Here is a 19,024-nt window from a genome sequence, read left to right as displayed (position 1 = left end):
ACGGGGGTATCCGTTTTTGGCAAATACATTTTTATAGGTGTCCTTCTTCCTCTTTTTGCAGTTCTGGTGTGCTGCAGTGTGTTGTGGCCCTTTTGAATAGTGTCTTGATGCAACCTCTTATGTGTGTGTTGGGGTCTAGGAATGGGAGTTGGTTGCCCTTTTCTTCCTCTCTAGTGAATCGGATTCCTGTGAGTGTGGCGTTGATGATCTGGTGTGTGTTCTCTATTTCTGTGTTTTTAATGATTATAAAGGTATCATCTACATATCTGACCCAGAGTTTGGGTTGAATTTGCAGTAAGACTGTTTGTTCTAATTTTGCATTACCGCTTCTGCTATGAGTCCAGAGATGGATGAGCTCATGGGTGTGCCGTTGATTTGTTCATATATTTGGTTGTTGAATGTGAAGTGTGTTGTGAGGCACAGGTCCAGTAGTTTGAGTATGCAGTCTTTGTTGATAGGTTCCCCGTCTTGTTGTCTGTTCTGTATATCCAGCAGGTTGGCTATTGTTTCTCTGGCCTGAAACCTGAAAGCAACAACACCCCGAGATTCTGTGGACTACCTAAAGTGCACAAACCAAACATCCCACTCAGACCCATAGTATCACTACCAGGGACACCATCACACAAACTGGCTAAAGAACTACAGCAGAAACTGAAACACCTGACCAGTTTCTTTGTGTGGTCATGTCCATGTGCTTTGTGTTTCTTCAAGAGAGTCTCACCCTAGTCTGTCTTCTAGATTGTTCCTTCTAGTGTGTTCTAACTCTGCCCACACTGCTATTTATGTTTAATGATACACAACTCAGTGACATCACCACATGTTACTCAAGAGTGCTGAAGACTTTTCACTAACAGAAAGCACTGTCAACAACCTGTTCATCATTGATCATGCTGGATTTGTCCATTTTACAGACAGGACATACCTGAGTAATTCTACGCATTGCCAGGTGTACGCCAATGTTGTAGGTGTACTACAAAAGCTTGACTAGAAGTGAGGCACAAACAGAGGTCAGAGATCCATTGCCTTTAGTCATTTCTTGATATCATGTGAATGAATAGAATTGGTGGAGGACTAGCATCTGAGACTGGAGATCTCAGGAGGGAACAGAGATGGATCAGAATGCAGAAATCATGCCTTACATTTATTTGAATTCTTTGAGGAAATAACAAGCAGCTAGATAAAGTCTTCATGGTCCCAGAGGACGATAGGGCTGCTCTTTCATGAGAGAGATGACTGTTGGTGGATTAACCTGAAGGTCACTGTTGGGGAGAGGAGTCTTGAGGTCTGTGTTCAACAGAGCTCTTTTACCATACATGCAGGAGAGGCTAGCAAGAGCTCTCTGGCTTTCACGTTGGGCACAGCTACCCTCCTAAGTGTGGCTCAGAGAGGTCTATGACAATGGTTTGCCCAACTGTATATAACAATTTTAAACATTTTGCTTCACAATAAAAAACCTGCAACATTGATGTCATTATTCCTACCAACAACTTCCCCCAATCTATATATCCAAACTTGTGAAACACCTCATCAAAAGGCATCATCATCATCAGGCCGTGGGACCTTAAAATGTACTCCATTAATCTACATTCCAATGTTAATAGTTATACCCTTTTTCAGACACTTCCCTGACTTGCTCATCGCTAAGGACACTTGAATTCTGTTATTCATTGCTATCCTTATCAAATTCTTTACTCAGCTTAATGTTTCCTGCTGTCCTAATCACAGGAAATACAAAAAAATGATAATTCATACTAATTGTGATAAAATTCATAATAAAAATTCTAATAAAAAGTTAGCTATTATACATTAACCACCAGGCTGTGAGCAATTTCTGTTTCACCAAACCTTGGAAGGTCAGGTAAACAATGACCCCTATCTTTCAGCTGCAACTAATAACTCATCCTAATCACCTGCTGTCTTTTAAGATGAAATTTACTGGCCCTACTCTAAATATTTCTACAGTTGCTCTTTTACCGATATGACCATATCTATTCCATTAATTAAACCGAAACTCAATCACTTTTACAGTTCAATAAACTTGTCTGAACTCCCAGGGTTTTAAGACATAATCTCGTCTTTCTTTTAATTTATCATTTGTCTCTGCTATTGTGGGATCATACTTTGCTTTTAGTTCTTGCTGAATTACGAACTTCAGGCTGTCGATTTCCAGACATTTCTTATAGACATCTGCAGCTGTGGTTTCTACAGAATTCCCTGTACATTAATTTGTCAGATCCCTTGTTCAAAATAGAATCCGTTACCTTAGATTTACCTCCTCCTCAAAGCTACCATTGTGCTAACTTATGATTTCATTTTAATGCTTGACCAGGCAGCTAATGCAGCTGAAACTTTCCGCCACGTTTATGCCAGCAGACAGCCATATTGTTCCAACTCTGATGACGGGCTGACCCAACAGTCACCGTAAGTCAGGTGAAGGGGAGACGTTAAAAAGGAGAATCCTTCAGGGTAACCTGAGGCAGCGTAGGAACTGAATTCACACTGCTTGTTTCACTCCGTGATGCAAACCCATCAACCAATCAAGTGAGCTAACTGACTCCAGACAAAAGGGAAAGCAGCCGTGCACTTAATACATTTGGATTTTCTGAAGGTGTTTGACAATGTACTACATGTTAGGCATGATTTCCCCTTCATGAAGCCATGCTGACTCTGCTTAATTATATTATGCATTTCTAAATGATTTCTATAAATCCTTTCTAATAGATTCTAAAATTTTCCCAGTGACAGATGTTAAGTTGATTGGCCTGCATGATGTGTTTTGTGACTCATTCTCTTTGCATATTGTCGTTTTGCAATCCTCTGGGACATTCCAGAATCTAAGAATTATTCTAAGGTATGCCCACTACCTCTGTAGCCACTTTCTTTGATAGTTTTACAGTATTTGAAATCACAAGCTTTCAAAGCACTACTCTTTCATCAGGTGAAGTCACTTGTCATTTCAAATGTGATTCTAAACTTGTGATTTCAAATAAACCTGTTGGATTATAACCTGGTATCATGTGACTTCTGACTTTGTCCACCCCAGTCCAACACCAATGTTTCCACATCATGGTTTCTTTCTATAACAGCTTGGGATACCTGGTTTAGAGAACCTATCAGCTTTTAGGCCGATTCATTTACAGTTATAGTTATTGACATAAAGTTATATGACATGGAAATAGACCCTTCAGTTCAACCAGATATCCTAAACAGATCTAGTCCTATTTGCCAGCATTTGGCCCATATTCCTCTAAACCCTTCTGATTCATGTAACAATCCAAATGCCTTTTAAATGTTGTAACTGTTCCTGCCTCCACCATCTTCTCTGGCAGCTTGTTACACATGCCCCATCCTCTGCATAAAAATTGCTCCTTAGGCTCCTTTTAAATCTTCCCCCTTTCACCGCAAACCTATGCCCTCAAGTTTTGGACTCCTCTATCTGAAGCATTTTTTTTCTAGTGATTATTATTTATTTCCTCACCCAGTTTTGCCCTTTGATTATTTAGCATTTTTGAAATATTATTGATGATTCTCCCATGAAGATGCATTGAATTGAATTTATTGCCACATGTACTGAGGCACAGTGAAAAGCTTTGTCTTGCAATCATCACAGGCAGATCACATAGTTAAGTAGCATAGACAGTAAATAATATAGGTAACAGCGGCAAAATCAAAAATACAGGTCCAGGCAAATGTTGAGAGTTTGAGAGTCCAGTCAGTATTCTAACAACAGTAGGGTAGAAACTGTTGCGAAACCAGCTTATGTTTGTGTTCAGGCTTCTGTACCTTCTCCTCAATGGTAGAGGTTATAGAAAAACATTGCCAGGGTGGGATGGATCTTTAAGAATGCTGGCGGCCTTTCCTTGACAGCAGGTCTAGTAGACAGATTCTATAGATAGGAAGTTGGCCTTTGTGATCGTCCGGGCCAAGTTCACCACGCTCCGTAACCGTCCCTGATCTTGAATGGTACCAGCTAGTGATACATCCAGACAGAATGCTCTCGATGTCACACCTATAAAAGTTGGCAAGGGTATTCGCCGTCATGCCACATTTCCTCAGCTGCCTGAGGAAGAAGAGACATTGTTGGACCTTTCTAATTAGTGCATCCACATGAAGAGTCCAGGAAAGCTTGTTGTGGATGACCACTCCCAGGAGCTTGATACTCTCCACTCATTCCACCTCTGTTCTGTTAATGGTAGGAGGCTTGAGTAACATCCCGCTGAAAGTTCCTTGGTTTTGCTGGCATTGAGAGCAAGGTTGTTCTTAGTGCACCATTTTTAAACATCTACCATCTCCTGTCTGTAGTCTGATTCATCGCCATCTGAGATTCGACTGACTTTGGTGGTGTCAACAGCGAACTTGTAAATGGCATTAGTCTGGTATTTGGCAACGCAGTCATGGGTAAACAGCGAGTACAGTAGGAGGCTGCGTATGTAACCGGGGTGGGGGGGGCTTCAATGTTGAGTGTTAGTGACGATGAAATATCGTCCCCAATCTTCACTGATTGTGGCCTGGAAACTGAGGATCCAGTTGCAGAGAGTGGGGCTTAGTCCGAGATCACTAAGTTTAGTAGTCAGTCTCGAGGGGATAATAGTGTCGAAGGCTGAACTGTAGTCAATGAATAGATTGCTGCAAAATATTTATTCAACACCTTTGCCATTTCTCAGTTCGCATATTATTTTCCCATTCTCATTCTTCAAGGGCCACATTTTCACATTGGCCTTTCTCTTCCTTTTTAACTATATATCTTTAAGTTTCTGTTTTGATATTACTTGCCAGTTTCACCTCAATTTAGTTTCCCTCTTTTTTGGGCATCTTTTGCTGGTTTTAAACATTTTCTCAAAACTCTGGCTTACCACTAATATTCAATACTTTTTTTCTTTTAGACTGGTGCTATCCTTAACTTCCCTGGTCAACCATGGATGGTTTATCCCCTTTCTAGAATCTTTCTAGATATTTTAATCTTGAGAATCGTGACTTATTCTCTAAAAGTCTGCCCTTCTTCTTTAAACACAACTCCTTTTCTGCACAACTCCTTTTCTCAGTTCATTCCGGCCAAATCTGCACTCATTCCTTTGTAATTTTCCTAAAACAGATTTAGTATATTGTTTCTAGCCCAAGGTTCTCATTATTAAACTAAATGCTAAAATGTGACCATGTTAAGGGCCAAGTGCCTCTGGTGTTTTTTGATTTTAGCTTTATCTAATAAACTCTGTCTTGAAGAATCTCTCATTGGCATTATCATGTGAAATTCCAATATTTCATCAGAAATTAAGATCCAAAGACAATCATTATTTTCTACTCCAAGCCTACAGTACAGGTATTTAACAGAAGTACACTCAGGATCCCAGTAATAATTCTCAATAAATCAGAAATTTCTGCTTTCTACACCGCACCGGCAATAATTTTAGTAACCAATTCTTTGAGTTACCTTGGGTTACCCACAAAAGGATCAATATCAAAATGTGAAAGCACATTTTTACTCACCATCATGGTACAATAACGATCCTTGATCGATTTTCTTTTTCATGTTGTATAGCTGAATAGTTTCATCTTTACTGCCTGTTGCCACGTAGCAATCGTTTATAGCCACAGTGGTTAAAGAGGCTGTATGAGCATGATGAGTAAAGTCAGGTTCTGGATTCCAGTTCTAGAAAGTGCAAACAACACAATTTTAGATGGCATTTGTAATTGTATTTATTAAGTTTCAATTGCATGGGACACTTTCAGATGAAAATTCAAGTTATTTTACATGTATATTCACACTCATATTGTGCAAATGGTCTTCCAAAGGCCAAGTGCCTCTTGATCCAGATAAAGTATCCAGATAAAGTTGTACATAATAGACGTTAGCAAAATTGAAGCACATCAGCTGAAGGATAGAGGCAGTTTGGAAACAAAATTGACTAATGCACAAAGAGTTGAGAGTGCTGGCGAATGACTGAGACATGAGAGGGAGTGTGATAGAGTAAGTAGTGTTAGAAAGTTTTAATATACATAACAGTCAATTCTGCTCCAACACGGTAGTTCCATTCTTGTGTAACCACGTGTGAGAAGAAAATCATGTAATAGTAGCACGATTTAAACTAATGGGGCAGGAATCACATTAATAACCACTACACACTTTAAAAGTTCACATTTTAGTCACCATGCGTTTGAGTAAAGTCAAATTTGTCTTTTGCGTTCTAGCAAATTTGTATTAATGAAACTCATGTTCTAGCAGAATGACCTGTACTGGCCAAGTACAAGGAATATAAGGAACAATTCGAAAGCTTTCAGATAATGCATAACTGGAAACAACAGTAATCAATGAGTAGGATAGTAATAGATTCAGGAAACCAAAAACAAACTGACAAAATGATCCACACACAGCATTTAAAATTTTGTACCTTGGTTGTGATACATTTGACGAAATTATTATGATCTGGAATACACTGCCTCAAAACGTACAATAGAACTTTGAAACAGGGCATTGAATGGGTGAAAAGTGCAGGGCTGAGGAGAAACAGCACAGTTGTGAGACAAATGGATTTCGGAAAGGCCTTAACAGGTCCGATAGTGGGAAACTAATAAAGATGTTAAAAGCTCATGGGGTCCAGGGCAACTTGGCAAGATGGATCGAATATTTGCTGCGTGACGGTGGTGGGTGAGAGAGAGAGAGAGAGAGAGAGAGAGAGAGAGAGAGAGAGAAAAAAAGAGAGAGAGAGAAAGAGATGAATGGTGTTTATGTTATTGCATCCATTGTGCAGTGGCATTCCACAGGGATCAGTGTTCAGTCACTCATTGTTTGTGATATTCATATATGATGTAGATGAGATTGCAGGAGGGATGAAAACTAAATTTGTAGATGACAAAAAGATTGGCCTGGATTGCCGGCAGTAAGGATACAGGAGGATAAAGATAGATTGGTCAGACGGGCAGATCAATGGCAGATAGAAGTTAACCCTGACAAATGTGAGTAATGCATTTTGGATAAAGGAACAAGAAAAGAGACTATTCAATGAATGTAAAGATACGAGAAAACTCAGGATACTTGGAGTGCTTATTCACAAATTCTTAAATGTGGCAGGACAGGTTAATAGGGTAGTTCAGGCAGCATATGGCTTGCTTGCTTTTGTCAGTCTTGGCATAGATTATAAGAACAGAAGATCACATTGGAGCTGGATAGGACTTTGTCGGCTACAGCTGAAACACTGCGCACACGATAGGAAGGATGTCGCTGCACTGGAAGGGGCGCAAAGAAAATTCAACAGGATATTGCATGAGATGGAGTATTTCAGCTATGAAAAATGACTAATTAAGCTCAAGTTGTTTGCTTGGGAGGAGAGAAGGTTGATAGAGGTGTATAAAATGATGAGGAGCATTGACAGTTGAATAGAAAGCAGTTGTTAATTTTTGTTGAAAGTTCAATAATAAGGGGTTCTAATGTTGAAGGTATGGAGGAGATTGGAGGAAAAACCTTTTCACCCAGAATTGGAGGAGGTCTGGAATGTTAGTTGAGATGGGAAATTGCACAGCCTCTAATGAAGTACTTAAATATGCCCTTGAAGAGTTATAGGATGCTATGGGTCTGGTGCAGGAAAATGCATGTGGTATAGGCAGTAGTAAATCTTTTGAAGTACAGATGGGACAAAGAATCTTACAGTACAGAAGGGGCCCTATGAGCCACTCAAAAGAGATGGCACACTATAAGCTAAATCATCACATATATAAACCAGTTGGAAGAAAAAGGCCGCAATATTAAAACAAAAAGCAAGCAGTAAATTGATGAGGTTTGTGATCCTGTGCCTATTTTTTTCGATGAATGTTATTTATGCATCAATCTAAAATATAATTTAAGTAGAGACTCAATCAAAAGAGGTTACCTACTTCAGCCTGTTACTTTGTTGTTAATTCAGCTGTTGAGGTAATTTAAACGTAGTACAAACAGTGCTCACAACTGTTAACGGTTAAATATGCAAATTAGTAAACCACTCCCTCCTCCAGAAGCTGTGATGCTCATTGTTTCTTGCTATTTGACACATTATGAAACAAATGGAATACAGTAGTGTGACGTTATTGCATTCACTGGTATGTACATGCTAAACTCAGTAGATTAGTTAGGATTTGTCTGATCCAGAGTAAGTACCCTTTTACCAGTCTTCATTACTACTAAACAACCTGTCTGACAGTGAATGCGTTAGTAGGCACAGACCCATTCTTTCAGATTTTAATTGGTGAGTAAATAAAATGAAATTTTATTGACTTGAAGAAGGGAGATAAAAGAAACAAGGAAAAAATATTAAAATACTTCAGGTTAAGAAAAATTAAACACACTACTTGAACAATTCTTTGCACGTTTCAACTCTTTCTTAATCCAATATTTCTTGACAGGCTTAATTTGTTATTATTATATCCGATTTGAAATTGAACGTGTACTAAAACTGAAACAAACTGATTACATAAAGGTTGGAGGTGTCGTCGTTAGTATAGAGGGCTACTGCAGGCTGCAGCGCGACAGACAGGATACAAAGCTGGGCTGAGAAATGGCAGATGGAGCTCAACCTGGATAAATGTGAAGTGATGCATTTTGGAAGGTCGAACTCAAATGCTGAATATAGGATTAAAAACAGGATTCTTGGCAGTGTGCAGGAACAGAGGGATCTGGGTGTGCAAGGTCATAGATCCCTCAAAGTTGCCACCCAAGTGGATAGCTGAAAATGTGTTGCTGGAAATGCGCAGCAGGTCAGGCAGCATCTAGGGAACAGGAGAATCGACGTTTCGGGCATAAGCCCTTCTTCAGGAATCCCTTATGCCCGAAACGTCGATTCTCCTGTTCCCTAGATGCTGCCTGACCTGTTGCGCTTTTCCAGCAACACATTTTCAGCTCTGATCTCCAGCATCTGCAGACCTCACTTTCTCCTCACCCAAGTGGATAGGGTTGTTAAGAAAGCATATGGTGTTTTGGCTTTCATTAACAGGGGGATCGAGTTTAAGAGCCTTGAGGTTTTGCTGCAGCTATACAAGTCCCTGGTGAGACCACACTTGGAATATTGTGTCCAGTTCTGGTCGCCCTACTATACGAAAGATACAGAGGCTTTGGAGAGGGTGCAAAGAAGATTTACCAGGATGCTGCCTGGACTGGAGGGCTTGCCTTATGAAGAAAGGTTGAATAAGCTCTGACTTTTCTCTCTGGAGAGAAGGAGGAAGAGAGGAGACCTGATCGAGGTGTACAAAATAATAAGAGGAATAGATAGAGTCAATAGCCAGAGACTTTTCCCCAGGGACGAGACTGGTACAAGAAGTCATAGTTTGAAGATATTAGGAGGAAGGTATAAAGGAGACGTCAGAGGTGGATTCTTTACGCAAAGAGTTGTGAATGCATGGAATGCATTGCCAGCTGTGGTGCTGGAAGCAGAGTCAGTGGGGACATTTAAGCGACTGCTGGACATGCACATGGATAGCAGTAAGTTGAGGGGTGCATAGGTTAAATTACTATATTTTACATTAGGATTAAATCTCGGCACAACATCATGGGCCAAAGGGCCTGTTGTGTGCTGTACTTTTCTATGTTCTAACTATTTTGAAACATTTACTTCTTTCTTGCTAAGTTAAAACTCAAACACCAGGTTATAGTCCAACACTTTTAGTGGGAAGCACTAGCTTTCGGAGCACTTAGCAAATTTTGAGAAGATTTGTAGCTCAGATTGAGGTTCTGGATGTAGGTTTGCTCACTGAGCTGGAAGGTTCATTTCCAGATGTTTCGTCACCATACTAGGTAACATCTTCAGTGGGCCTCAGGCGAAGTACTGTATATGATTCCTGCTTTCTATTTATATGTTTGGGTTTCTTCGGGTTGGTGTTGTCATTTCCTGTGGTGATGTAATTTTCTGTTTTTCCCCCTCTCAGGGGGTGGTAGATGGGGTCCAACTCGATATGTTTGTTGATACAGTTCCAGTTGGAATATAATGCTTCTAGGAAGTCTCGTGTGTCTCTGTTTGATCTGTCCTAAGATGGATACGCAGAATCTGACTGACAGTCCAGATTCCCAAGCAATGGTCCATTTGTTAACTTTAATGTTAAAAGTCACACAACACCAGGTTTTAGTCCAACAAATTTGTTTGGAAGTACTAGCTTTCAGAGTGCTGCTCCTTAATCAGCTAAGTACTGGGGCAGGATTATAAGTCACAGGATTTATAGCAAAAGATCACAGTGCCATTCAATTAAAACAATATATTGAACTAACTTAGATTGCTGTTAAGTCTTTTGTCTTTTTAGAATAGGTTACAAGTTTCTATTCATTAATATATAAACCCCAGCTACATTCTTAAGATAACTTAAGGTTTTATAAGAAAAAATGAATTAAAGAAAATGTATTCAAGGTATGAGGTTAGAGTCTGTCTGTATCCCAATCTTGAGTCAGACTGGTTCTGTTTCCAAAGTAGGAATTTATAAAATGTTCAATGGAGTGACTGCCTGAAGATTGGTGCTTTTTGAGCAAAAATAGAATATATCTGCAAATACAATTCTGCAATTGCAAATTCACCCCATAGATGTGTGTGTGGTGTGTTATATATACGCACGTGCATGCAGGGGGGGTGTTGGAGCAGATGAGAGAGAGTGTGAGAGTGTGAAAGAGTGCATTTTTGCATGTGTGTGTGCTTGGTAGAGTGTGTGCGTGAATGTGCAGGAGTATAAGCCTGTGAGAGGGTGTGTGAGTGGGTTTGAGTGTGAGGGCTGCATATGAGTGAGGCCATCCTCATGGGTACCAAACCTGGCTATCAGCCTCTGCTCGGCCACTCTGCGTTGTTGCATATCCCGAAGTTCGCCTTGGAGGATGGTCACCCGATCTCTGATCTTCTGTTTATGCAACAACACGTTGCATAAATACACACACACACCTTTAATATGTTGTCTGAGCTAAGATGTTATCTTTTCTTATTTGCTAAAAATTGCAAGGGAGGAGCGGAGGACTGCTGGGAAGGTGAGTATAACAGTTTAAAATACTTACCTCAGGCATCGGGCCTCAATTTGCCGAGAGATGCAAGGGAGGAGTAAAGGACTGCAGGGAAGAGGAGTAAAAAACATATTTTTTAAACAGAACGGCAAGGAGAGAGGGTGGAGAGAAACGATGGCTGCCAGGTCACTCCTCAGATGCAGGATAAGGATAGCTGGGTTACAGTCAGAGGGAGGAAAGGGAACCAACAGATAGAGCAGGGATTAATCCTCAACACAACATGGTGGGCCAAAGGGCCTGCCCTATGTTGTACTTTTCTATGTCCTATGTTCTAAGACCTTGAGTTATCAAGAATATAACTTAAAAGAAGTTTTGGGATTTACATACTAATGAAACAAAACCTGCAACCCATTCTAAAAGATGAAAGACTTCAACAGCAATTTAAGTTTGTTCAATATTTCATTTTCATTGCATGACACTGTGATCTTTTGCAATATGATCCTAGTTACCTGATGAAAGAGCAGTGCTCTGAAAGTTAGTACTTCCAAATAAATCTGTTGGGCTTTATCTACCCCAGTCTAACACCAGCACCTCCACATCATGGTTAATTTTAAATGACCATCCAAATAGATAAGATTCCCTACTGTGTGGAAACAGGCCCTTTGGCGTAACAAGTCTACACCAACACTCTGAGGAGTAACCTACCCAGACCCATTCCCCTACCTTTACTCCTGACTAATGTACCTCACACTTTGGACAACTTAGCATGGCCAATTCACCTGACCTGCACATCTTTGGATTGTGGAAAGAAACTGGAATACTCGGAGGAAACCCACGCAGACACTGGGAGAATGTGCAAACTCCAAACAGACAGGCACCCGGGGCTGGAATCACTGAGCCACCGTGCCGCCCATATAATAGATCAAGCATCCTAATGGTTCTCAAATCATTTGAATCTGCTACTGGCCTTTGAAAATATAGCCTTTTAGAATTAACAAAATGTCGTTAACTTAGAAGAATGATTCAGGAATAAATCCATGTTTTTCTGCATAGGTCTAAGGGGTTGCTCCCTCTCTCTCCAAAAGGCATCCAAGAAGATCGGCTTCAGAAGCTGAACTACATGATAGGGGTCTTGCGGCACAGAACCATCAGGTAAACCCTAACACTGTTCTTAGCCACAGAGTCCGCCTCTGCATAAGCGACAGATCCATTCTTACCTGCCCAGGCTTTTTTATCCGATAACCGAAAATAATCTGCTCGTAGCAACCACCAATCAACACCAACTCAGAATCAGTCCCAGTCTCAACATCCATCTCTCGCCTTTCTCGCAGCTCGTGGGAAAGGTCCTACAACGTTTCTTCGGCGCAGTCGAATTACGTCAATGGATGCCCAATTCCACTTGCTGATCCTGATGGAAATTATTTAAAATGTTCTTGGTTGTGTAACTGCTCAGCCTGCTGTCAATGTCGGGCACACGGCGTGATAAGCAAAGTTACTTCTCCTCCGAGTTGATTATGAGGAAGTAAAAATCGGGCTTCGCTCCGGCGTTTGGAGAGGACAGAATAACGAACGTGGACGATTCTTTTGATCGGATGTGCGGCGGGATTGAAGACACTTCGGGAACAGGCGCATGGGGGCATGGCCACCCTGTGGATGGGCGACGTGAGTGTTATTGCCTTTCTAAAAAAAAGTGACACAGTTAAAAGACACTATTGTATGCATACTTTATGATTCACTTTCTTCCACCACCAGGAAAATACCCATGTGGCCAATTGAAGATTAACATTCCCCCTTTTAGGGGAATGCTGTTAACATTCGGAGCAATTAGGGAGAGAAGGAAGCGACCAACTCAAATGGAGTTGGAGGGAGAAACACAAGCATTCTAACCCCGCAGTGCCTGCCTCTCTCTAAAGGCATTGAGAGCATTGGTGGTCACGGAATGCTCCTTCTCCACGAACACCTGGGCATGAACGTAACCGGGGAAGAGGGGCAGGCAGTCGACAGAGATGACCCCATCCACGGCTTGCTGCCTGGATCTGTTTATTGTCAGCCTGACCAGGCCCAGGAGTCTTAACAGTCCGCTCCCTTCTGCACCAGGTGCCCAAAGCTCAGGAGCTTGGGGCTGATGTGCAACCAAAAAAACAAAGTTTTTCGAAAAAAAAACTAAAAAGAGAGTGCAAACGCTCTCAACCAATACATACGTGGTCCTTGGGCACCACAGTACCATAAAATAAAAAGGTGAACTGGGAGTCTGTGAATCCACAATCTGTGGTTATAAGGGACTTCTGTGTGCAACACATCCAACCAGGTCCCTGATGGAAAGAGGGAGGACTCACTCACTCACTCCATTGGGGATCCCAACTGCCCACTGACAAGTAAGTATGCTAAGGCTTATTTGGATAGCGGATGTAAGAGTCAAGGTCGATGGTGTGCAGCAGCAGCTGTACAAGAACTCCCCAAATGACATGCAACACATACTAAGGAGGTGGCTCGGGTTGTAGGGTGCAGGCTCCTGAGGGAGGTTCAGGACTTTTGAGCCATTGTGAAATTCTGTCTGCATAGACAAGATTCCACTGCTCACTTGAGGATCCTCTAAACAGAGCATAATGTCAGGTCCAGTCACTGGCATTTTCAGGTGTTAGATGGCATTGGCTGTGAGTTGGATGTCCACTGCTGTTCTGCTTTCAAATTCTTGCAACAACATTCAGCTCAAACCTCCGCCACCCAACTTAGGTCACCCCCATGGCCACAGCCCACCCCCCTGCAGCAACTCGAAGCAGCGATGGTGAAGGTGCAGATTCCTGAGCAATGTGTCCGTGACAATAGCTGCTAGTTCTGATGGCAGGAAGTCCCAGCGTGAGTCAGTCATGTTCCAGATGTTGATCAGGTCTTGATAGAAGACAGGCAGCATTCTAAGAGTGACTTGCAGACCCTCGCAGTCAATAAACAGGAGCTTTGTGTCGTAGTTGAGGTTGCCCACTCAGCTGAAAAAAATATGTGCACCATCTGGGAAGGGTCTTTAAATTCTCTCTTCCACAAAAGGTGATGCATGCAAAGTCTTTGAATAGTCTTTGAAAGGTAGATGGATTCATGATTAGCAAGAAGGGGAAATGTTGTGGATAAGCAGGAATATGGAGTAATCAGCAATGTTCTTATGAAAGCAGATTCGAGGACAGCATGGCCTCCATCTATATCTCATTCATGTGTTATATTTCTACATGGGATGTGTACGTCACTGGCTAGAAGAGCGTTTATTGCCTATCCATAATTGGTCGCGAGAAAGTAGAAATGAGCTATCATCTTGATCTACTGCAATCCATGTGGTGTGGTACACCCACAAAGCTTCTTCCTGAAGAAGGGCTTATGCCTGAAACGTCGATTCTCCTGCTCCTTGGATGCTGCCTGACCTGCTGCGCTTTTCCAGCAACATAGTTTTCAGCTCTGATCTCCAGCATCTGCAGTCCTCACTTTCTTCTTGTTGGTGATGGTCATAGCCTGGCATTTGTGTGGTACGAATGTTACTTGCCACTTGGCAGCCCAAGCCTGGATATTGTGCAGATTTTGTTGCATTTGAACATGGACTGCCTCAGTATCTGAGAAGTCGTGAATGGTGCTGAACATCATGCAATCACCAGCGAACATCCCCAGGTCTGACCTTATGATGGAAGGGATATCATTGATGAAGCAGCTGAAGATGGTTGGGCTGTAGACAGTACCCTGAGGAACTCCTGCAGAAAAGTCCTAGAGCTGAGATGACTACCTTTAACAACCACAGCCATCTTCCCATGTGTCAAGTATGACTCCAACCACTGGAGAGTTTGCCCCCGATACCCATTGATTCCACTTTTGCTAGGGCTCCTTGATGTCTCATTTAGTCAAAGTTAAAAATCGCACAACACCAGGTTATAGTCCAACAGGTTTAATTGGAAGCACTAGCTTTCAGAGCGCTGCTCCTTCATCAGGTCATTGTGAAGTACACAATTGTAAGACACAGAATTTATAGCAAAAGTTTACAGTGGGATGCAACTGAAATTTTACATTGAAAATTACCTTGATTGTTTGTTAAGTCTCTCATCTGTTAGAATGACCATGATAGTTTCACTTCTTTCATATGTGAACAAAGTTTTGTGATTTATTAAAAAGTTATGACACCTAAAAGTAAATAAAAAAAGTAATCAAAGTTTTGTGATTTATTAAAAAGTTACATTCTCAGGTTAACTGTAACAATTGGTGTCAGCGCAGATAAGATGTTAAGATGTTAAAGGTGTTAGCACCCTGTGCTCCCTGTCTGTACCATAATGTTTAGACTGATTCTAATCTAAGAAGTGAGTTAACAGAGTCTTACATGGATTCATGCAGTTTTTGAGCAAAGTACAATGTAACTCTGCAAGTACAAATTCACCCCACAAACGTATATGTGTATGTGTGCATGTGAGTTTTTGTGTGTGTGTCCGGTGTGGGGGGTTGTGAGTGTTTGTGAGGCAGAGTGTATATGTGTGTCTGTTAGTGTAAAGTCGCCTAAGCCTATGACACGCACGCGCACACATACTCCTACAGACACACTCACTCACACACTCACACATGCACTGTCTCCCAGACTTAGACCACTTTACACTCACAGACACTCACACACACACACACATGTTTGTGAGGTGAATTTGTACTTGCAGAGTTACATTGTACTTTGCTCAAAAACTGCCTGAATCCATGTAGGACTCTGTTAACTCACTTTTTAGATTAGAATCAGTCTAAACATTATGGCACAGATAGGGAACACGGGGGGCTAACACCTTCAACATCTCAACATCTTATCTGCGCTGACACAAATTGTTACAGTTAACCTGAGAATGTAGCTTTTTTTACATATGAAAGAAGTGAAACTATCATGGTCATTCTAACAGATGAGAGACTTAACAAACAATCAAGGTATTTTTCAATGTATAATTTCACTTACATCACATTGTAAACATTTGCTATAAATTCTGTGTCTTACAATTGCGTCCTCCACAATGACCTGATGAAGGAGCAGCGCTCCGAAAACTAGTGCTTCCAAGTAAACCTGTTGGACTATAACCTGGTGTTGCGTGATTTTTAACTTTATACACCCCAGTTCAACACCGACATCTCCAAATCATGGCATTTAGTTGAATGCAGCCTTAATATCAAGGGTTGTCACTCACGCCTCACCTCTAAAATTCAGCTGTTTTGTCCGTGTTTGGACCAAGGCTGTAATGAGCTGTGGAGCTGAGTGGCCCTGGCAGAACCCAAACTGGGCATCTATTGCTGTGCAGGTGCTGCTTGATAATACTTGATAACACCTTCCATCATTTTGATCTTAGGACACAGTTGTAAACCCTTCTGCGAATTAAACCAAACACAGAAAAGTTCACCTTGGCTCATAATCTGTTAAAATATGTGTTACAGGGAACTACCCCAAATTTCACTATTTAAAGAAAAAAATAACAATTTTACTTTTTAACTCAGAAAGTGAACATTAAACAACAACTATTTACAGCACTAAACTTCCTTTCTCTTAAAGCTTTGTTGTTTACCACTTTATACTGATCCAATAAAGCCCCTATTAAATTTACAGTAACTCAAGTTTCAAAACCAGTGTTGATCTTCCTCTATTTGTACATCTCCCTGAGTCATCTTTGGTCTTCACAGATTTTTCATATGAAAAGGCACCTTCGACAGAGTTTTTGGGCAGTCAATCTAACAATGGTAGACTGTGCTCTTTCTCTGCCTAACTGTCCAAAATGTTGGCTTTTTGTACCCCAAACATCGGATTGTCTCATTGGTTCGATGTTGTCAAAACAGTAAACTTCAAAATAGTTTGGTTTTTAGTATTTTGAGATATAATTTAGGCTGGTTAAATTCAAACTGCTGTGAAAGCAACTCGTGTATCTAGGTTACAGCCCAAATGTTACATTTTCAAATAGTCCAGTACACTGTGTCTGCTGGTCTGTCACATGACCAATGCTTGCCAGCTTTTCAGCTGCCACTCTCTCAAAGGTACAGTACATACCTTCAACTTCCGAACATTACTGATGATTGAAAGTAGACTGATGGAGCAGTAATTGGCCTGGTTGGATTTGTCCTGCTTTTTATGTACAGGACATACTTGGGCAATTTTCCACATTGTTGGGTCGATACCAGTGTTGTAACTGTACTGGAACAGCTTGGCTAGAAGAACAGCAAGTTTTGGAGCACAAGTCTTCAATACAATTGCTGGAATGTTGTCAAGGCCTGTCGCCTTTGCAGTATCCAGTGTCTCCAACCATTTCTTTGTCACATGGAGTGAACAGAATTAGCTCATGCTGGGCACCACTGGAAGACACTGAGATGGATTATTTATTTAGCACTTCTGACTAAAGATTGTTATGAAAGCTTCAGCCTTCTCTTTTGCACCGATTTACTGAGCTCTTCTTTCATTGAGGATGGAGATATTTGTGGAGCCTTCTCCTCCATTGAGTTGTTTAATTGTCCACCACCATTCATGACTGGATGTAGCAGGACTACACAGCTTAGATCCAATCTGTTGGTTGTGGGATTGCTTAGCTCTGTCTATCACTTATGCAAGAAGTCCTGTTTGGTTGCTTCACAAGGTTGACACCTCATCTTCAGGTATGTCTGGTGCTGCTCTTGGCATGCCCTCGTGCACTCCATTAAACAAGGATTGATCCGCTGGCTTGAAGGTAATGGTTGAGTGGGGCAATATGTCACGCCAAGAGGTTATAGATTGTGCAGGAGTACAATTTTGCTGCTGTTGATGGCCAACATGGATGCCCAGTCTTGAGTTGCTAGATGTGATCAAAGCCTGTCCATTTAGTGCGGTAGACTTCCTGGGGTCTGGAGTCAATGTTGAGGACTCCCAGAGCAGCTCCCTCCCAACTGTATGCCACAATGCCACCACTTCTACTGGGTCTGTCCTGCTGGTGAGACAGGACATTTCCAGGAATAGTGATTGAGGGTGAGTTGGAGGTTTGGATTAGGAATTGGCTGGCTGGAAGAAGACAGAGGGTAATAGTTGATGGTAAAGGTTCATCTTGGAGTGCCGTTACTAGCGGTGTTCCGCAAGGATCTGTTTTGGGACCATTGCTGTTTGTCATTTTTATAAATGACCTGGAAGAGGGGTTAGAAGGTTAGGTGAGCAAGTTTGCGGATGATACGAAAGTCGGAGAAGTTGTTGACAGTGAGGAAGGATGTGGCAAGTTACAGCAGGATATAGATAAGCTGCAGAGCTGGGCAGAAAGGTGGCAAATGGAATTCAATGTAGCTAAGTGTGAGGTGATTCACTTTGGGAAGAATAACAAAAAGATGGGGTACTGGGCTAATGGTCGGATACTTGGTAGTGTGGATGAGCAGAGGGATCTTGGTGTCCATGTACACAGATCTCTGAAAGTTGCCACCCAGGTAAATAGTGCAGTGAAGAAGGCATATGGCGTACTGGCTTTTATTGGTAGAGGAATTGAGTTCCGGAGTACTGAGGTAATGTTGCAGTTGTATAAGACTCTGGGTGCGGCCGCATCTGGAGTATTGTGTGCAGTTTTGGTCGAGGAGAAAGTGAGGTCTGCAGATGCTGGAGATCAAAGTTGAAACTTTATTGCTGGAACAGCACAGCAGGTCAGGCAGCATCCAGGAAACAGGAGATTCGACGTTTCGGGCACAGGCCCTACTTCAGGAATGAGCAGAGAGCGTTCAGCAGGAGAAGATAAAAGGTAGGGAGGAGGGACTTGGAGGAGGGGCGTTGGAAATGTGATAGGTGGAAAGAGGTCAAGGTGAGGGTGATAGGTCGGAGTAGGATGGAGGCGGAGAGGACAAGAAGAAGACTGCAGGTCAGGAAGCCCGGCACCGCCTTCCTGACCTGCAGTCTTCTTCTTGACCTCTCCGCCTCCACCCTACTCCGACCTATCACCCTCACCTTGACCTCTTTCCACCTATCACATTTCCAACGCCCCTCCTCCAAGTCCCTCCTCCCTACCTTTTATCTTCTCCTGCTGAACACTCTCTGCTCATTCCTGAAGAAGGGCATGTGCCCGAAACATCGAATCTTCTGTTCCCTAGATGCTGCCTGACCTGCTGTGCTGT

General features: G+C 41.9%; 2 protein-coding genes across 4 annotated transcripts in view; one reads left to right on the top strand and one right to left on the bottom strand.

The window, feature by feature from the left end:
• The window catches only part of pak1ip1 (PAK1 interacting protein 1), a 67,852-nt gene extending 55,596 nt beyond the window's left edge, over positions 1-12,256 (bottom strand). Inside the window, exons 1-2 of the mRNA XM_043675387.1 lie at positions 12,151-12,256; positions 5,485-5,647 (exon numbers count right to left, since the gene is read on the bottom strand). Of these exons, the coding sequence (XP_043531322.1) occupies positions 5,485-5,647; positions 12,151-12,246 (259 nt within the window). The 5' untranslated portion in view covers positions 12,247-12,256. The remainder of the gene's footprint in view (positions 1-5,484; positions 5,648-12,150) is intronic.
• Positions 12,257-12,472: 216 nt separating this feature from the next.
• LOC122540051 (tRNA selenocysteine 1-associated protein 1-like) overlaps positions 12,473-19,024 on the top strand; it is a 67,320-nt gene continuing 60,768 nt past the window's right edge. For all 3 annotated transcript variants that reach the window (XM_043675385.1, XM_043675384.1, XM_043675386.1), the window contains exon 1: positions 12,473-12,595. In XM_043675385.1, coding sequence (XP_043531320.1) covers positions 12,572-12,595 — 24 coding nt within the window. In that variant the 5' untranslated portion in view covers positions 12,473-12,571. The remainder of the gene's footprint in view (positions 12,596-19,024) is intronic.

The sequence above is a fragment of the Chiloscyllium plagiosum genome, chromosome 33 (genome assembly GCF_004010195.1).
Source record: "Chiloscyllium plagiosum isolate BGI_BamShark_2017 chromosome 33, ASM401019v2, whole genome shotgun sequence".
Lineage (NCBI taxonomy): Eukaryota > Metazoa > Chordata > Chondrichthyes > Orectolobiformes > Hemiscylliidae > Chiloscyllium > Chiloscyllium plagiosum.
The sequence above is the reverse complement of the archived record's forward strand: the minus strand, read 5'-3'. Positions and strand labels throughout refer to the sequence as shown.